The 5102-nt window shown below is 33.8% G+C and overlaps 1 protein-coding gene across 10 annotated transcripts in view; it reads right to left on the bottom strand.

Moving 5' to 3' along the window:
• Positions 1-4372, bottom strand: part of LOC102676461 (protein unc-79 homolog) — a 22766-nt gene extending 18394 nt beyond the window's left edge. For 9 of the 10 annotated variants that reach the window (XM_006613679.2, XM_031509513.1, XM_006613684.2 and 6 more), the window contains exons 1-8: positions 4090-4372; positions 3906-4025; positions 3636-3797; positions 3389-3559; positions 3192-3281; positions 2928-3113; positions 2614-2846; positions 494-708 (exon numbers count right to left, since the gene is read on the bottom strand). In XM_006613679.2, the coding sequence (XP_006613742.1) occupies positions 494-708; positions 2614-2846; positions 2928-3113; positions 3192-3281; positions 3389-3559; positions 3636-3797; positions 3906-4025; positions 4090-4111 (1199 nt within the window). In that variant the 5' untranslated portion in view covers positions 4112-4372. Of the gene's footprint in view, positions 1-493; positions 709-2613; positions 2847-2927; positions 3114-3191; positions 3282-3388; positions 3560-3635; positions 3798-3905; positions 4026-4089 lie in introns of those variants that run through there. The other variant, XM_006613687.2, reaches the window with a different exon arrangement.
• Positions 4373-5102: the final 730 nt, after the last annotated feature.

The following is a 5102-nucleotide window of genomic DNA, read 5'->3' as shown; positions in this document are numbered from 1 at the left end:
AAAAAAAAAAAAAAAAAAAAAAAGGACAGAATTTATCGCAGAAAAAAATCGATAGAGGCAAGAGACTCTGGCATCTCTCTAATCTCTCTAATCTTTAAATTTATTGAGAATCTAATTTTTCAATTATAATTAGTTGTTAATACACAAAAATGTAATTTATATTTATTTGTAACTTAATAAAACGAACCTCCAGAAATATTAATTATGAATTATATATAAATAATATCAATTTTCAAATATGTATACCAAATCAAATTTTCAAATAAGCGTTTGTGTGTCGAAGAGTGTGTGAGAGAACGAGTCTCCTCTCTCTCTCTCTCTAATCGCGGCAACCAAGTCTTGAACTCGTGCAAGTCACACAGACGGGTTGCGACCCCGTCCCTCCTCTCCCTACTCGCCCCTGTTCCCCTATCTTTCGAACTTTAAGCGGATACAGGATCTCTCAGCGGGTAAAATGTGAATGTGCGCGCAATTTGGAATTTAGACGTCTCACCTGACGATCGCCTGAACCATGTAAGTCTGCGTCTGGGAATCCAATTTCGAGATGTGAGGGAGCGCGGTGTGATACACGTGGTCCTCGCCTCGCCCCTTGTCGTGACGATTGTTGTGACACTTCTGGCAATAGCGGATCGGATGGTTCCCGTTGTAGCTCGCGCACTCGGTCGAGAAACAGACGCTGATCGCCGATTTGTCCGTCGCTTTGCAATTCTGGCGTCGTTTCAGGAAATTAAGTTTATGAGAATTAACCATTTGCGCTCCAGGATTTCATGGATAGAACTTTTGTATTTTTATGTTTTTACGTATCTTTGCGTTATAAAGAAAGAAAATTTGTTGAATATTGAAGTTGTTTCGCGCGATATTTTAATAAATAGGGTAATTATGATGTGTATCCTCGATTTTTATATTGGTAGGGCGAGTATCGAGATAAAATGTCGTTCGATGTGTTTTTCTTATTTTATCGAGAGCTAATCTTATAGTAATATGCTCTCATATTCACTGTATATTATTCTTATTTTTCATCTTCTCTTATTATATCTCTATTTTCATCCCTATTTTTCTTTTCTCTGTTAATTTTTTAATAGAAGTAATTTCTTTATTTAATAATGAAAAACTTATCTTGAACTAATATCCAAATAACGTGCTCTCACATTCTTATTTTTCATCTTCTCTTATTATATTTCTACTTTCACCCCTATTTTTCTTTTCTCTGTCGTTAATTTTTTAATAGAAGTAATTTCTTTATTTAATAACGAAAAATTTATCTTGAACTAATATCCAAATAACGTGCTCTCACATTTTTATTTTTCATCTTCTCTTATTACATCTTTATTTTCATCCCTATTTTCCTTCTCTCTGTCGTCAATTTCTTAAAAAATAGAAATAATTTCGTTATTTAATAATGAAAAACTTATCTTGAACTAATATCCAAATAACATGTTCTCACATTCACTGACTATTATTCCTTTTTTCTTTATTATTTTTCACCTTCTCTTATTTTCTATTTTAACTAATATCTCAATAACATACTCTCACATTCTATTATTTCTATTTTTCATTTTCTCTTATTACATCTCTATTTTCATCCCTATTTTCCTTCTCTCTGTCGTCAATTTCTTAAAAAATAGAAATAATTTCGTTATTTAATAACGAAAGAGTCATCTTGAACCAATATCCAAATAATATGCTTTCACATTCTCTATCTATTATTTTTATTTTTCATCTTCTTATGCTACATCTTTATCTTCTCTCTATCAATTTTTTAAGGAATAGAAATAATTTTGTTATTTAATAACGAAAGATTCATCTTGAACCAATGATAATGTGTTCTCACATTCATGTCTATTATTCTTATTTTTTATCTTCTTATACGTCTTTATCTTCTCTCTATCAATTTCTTAAGGAATAGAAATAATTTCATTATTTAATAACGAAAGAGTCATCTTGAACCAATATCCAAATAATATGCTTTTATATTCTCTATCTATTATTTTTATTTTTCATCTTCTTATTTACATTTCTATTTTCATCCCTATTTTTCTTCTCTCTATCAATTTCTTAACGATTAGAAATAATTTCGTTATTTAATAACAAAAGACTCATCTTGATCTAATATCTCGATAATGTGCTCTCACATTCTATTATTCCTACTTTTCTTATACTACGTCTCTATTTTCATCCCCATTTTCTTTTTCTCTGTCATCAATTTCTTAGCAAGAATAGAAATAATTTTGTTAATAACGAAAAACCAAACTCATCTTCGCTCAAACTAATTTCATTATCGTATTCCTTACTTATAAAATTCGAAAACTTTGAAAATAATATTTTTATTCAAACGTCGAAAATGTAGTTCGATTCTAATTTGAGATAAAAAAATCTAACCATACGATACATTATTCCATACTTTATAAGATTATACGAGCTTGTGCTATCTATTCCTGAAGCGATATTTAAAAAAATTCAACCATGAATAAATATTATAATCGCCGTTCGAATTGTCGCATCGATTCGAGTGGTGGCTGAGAATCATCATTCGAGTTAAAGAGCGAAAAAAAAAAAAAAAAATCGAGATTGAAAGATCGACGGAAAATAAAATTTGAAGATCCCTCGACTCACCTTGTTCTCGCATATCATCGACACTTGTTGCATAGGGTGCAAAATATCGTAGAACATTTGATTGGGATGAGATCTGTGAATCTCGTTGGCGCACTCGATGCAAAGGTACATGGGCGGTGGCGTCTCGGAGGCGAAAGTGATGGATATTCGATGATCGTAACACACTTTGCCCGCCTCCGCGTTGCCCGCGTTCGGACAGGAGTCTCTTTGACACACGAACGGCGCCAAGTCATCTGCGATTCGAGTGAAATTTAATTTAATCGAGTAAAGAATCAAGGAAATTCGATTCGAAATTTTTAAAATTTTTGACGCACTCGCGAATTTGACGAGAACAGCTCTGCGATCGAAGAGGTTGGGATTGAACGAAGGCCAGTAGTAGAAGAGCAATTTGGCAGCCGAGGCTCTCGCGGGCGCCGTGCCGTAGGCGACCACGCACAGAATGTCCTTCACGACGCCCGGCTTCAATGCCATCAGGCATTCCAACAACTGACAATGGTGCGCTTAAGAAATCGTTTAACAGCGTTAGAAGATTTATCGTTTTAAATATTGCCAATTTTTCTTTTGAAAATTGATGAAACCTGGATTGTTAGAATACTGGAAGATCATCATGATGACAGCTGCTATCGATTGACTGGCCGCGTTTTCCGTCCCATCTTCGGTTTTCCTTGCTTTACAATTAAAAGAAATAATATTTAAAAAAAATCGTCTTGCGTTCTCCGATTAATTTTCTAAAATTTTATTAAATTTTTCTCGAGATAGAGAAAAAAGAACCTACTGATGGTGAATGGAAGAATGTAGAAACAGAGGTAATTGACGATGTCCTGGTGAAGTTCGAGGGGAAGCACGGAGATCGAGCTGGCCGTCAGATAGGCAACGTTGTCGATTAAATCGTGATCGAGAAAGGGGAGGAGGCACGCGATGCACTGCAGCAATGCCTGGCCAAACGCTGGAAAGAAGGGGTCGTTGATCGCTAGCGAAACGACTCGAATGAGATTATAAAATAATATCTTAAGAAGGAAAACCTTGGAGGCCTATGTGAATGGAGGAAACGACGTCGATCAGCTGGGTGAGGGCGTTGTACAACTGTTTGTAGTCCATGTTGGGGTAAAGGGCCATCCGTTCCGCGTCGTACTTCTGCGATTTCACCATTTCGAGAGGTGCCTCCCGTACTTCTTTCAATAGAGCTGAAAAAAAAAAAATATTCCAAGAGAATATCCTAAGAATGAAAATAATAAATGTTGCAATTAAGGAATTAAGGTGAACATGGTGTATGCATGTATCGAAATTCTTACACAACAACGTTTGAGAAAAGTATTTCAACGTGTTCGCCATCTCGAGACCGGAAGGTACAGGTTGACTGCCATGAAGAAGTCTCTGATAATAGTCGTGAAGGTTAGTCAGCTTCAACGAAACTGAAAGAGAAGAATTTATGAGTAACATTTACATGAATATATATATATTCTTTTAGATACTTACATGCTGCGAATCTAGTCCCCATTTTGATTGTTATAATTCCAATTATTTCTTTTCCTTTTATTTAATTTCGCTCATTGAAATATCAAAACACCGGTACAGATGACGATAAACAAAGTAACGTGAATTGCACGTATTAGGATCAACTTTTCAAGCATTTCTTTATACGCTTGAATTTTTTCTTCATTTAGTCGTTGCTCAGTTCAAATGGACGAATCCTCTTCGTGATATGTTTTTTAACTGCAGAATCAGCACAAGTCTATTTCGATAGTGTTGTTCGATGAGGAGAGCGAGCGCGCAAGTCGTATCGACCTGTTTGGTTGAAAGCGACGCCATCTCGTATTTTCATCCCTCTAACCTAAAAAGTACCCGGGAAAATACGATCAGCTTCCCTTAAATTCGACGTTATTTAAATCAGTTCTCCTTTGTCTTTTATGCAACTTCAATATACAGTATATTTATTATTAATTTTATGTAAATTTTTATAACTTTGTAATCATTACATTTGCAAATGTTTAAAAAAGAATTTTAATTCGAAAGAAATCATGTTGCTGATATTCGTCCAAAGATTTGTCAATATTTAACGTAATTTTCATAATTTCCTCCTTTCTTCTCTTCTTTTTTTCATTCCTCGTTATATTAAATTGAAAATAAACGCGACAACACAAACTTTTAACACAATAAAAAAATCTCAATTCGAAAGAAATTATATTGTTAATATTTGTCCAAAGATTTTTCAACATTTAACGTAATTTTCATAATTTCCTTGTTTCTTCTCTTTTTTCTTTCATTCCTCGTTATTTTAAATTGAAAATAAACGCGGCAACACAACAAAAAAATCTCAATTCGAAAGAAATTATATTTATCCAAATTTTCATAATTTCCTCGTTTCTTCTTTTCTTTCTTTCATTCCTCGTTATTTCAAATTGAAAATAAACGTGGCAACACAACAAAAAAATCTCAATTCGAAAGAAATTATATTTATCCAAATTTTCGTAATTTCCTCGTTTCTTCTC

The sequence above is a fragment of the Apis dorsata genome, unplaced genomic scaffold, assembly GCF_000469605.1.
Source record: "Apis dorsata unplaced genomic scaffold, Apis dorsata 1.3 scaffold_161, whole genome shotgun sequence".
NCBI lineage: Eukaryota > Metazoa > Arthropoda > Insecta > Hymenoptera > Apidae > Apis > Apis dorsata.
Note: the sequence above shows the minus strand (reverse complement) of the source record. Positions and strands in the feature narration are given on the sequence as shown.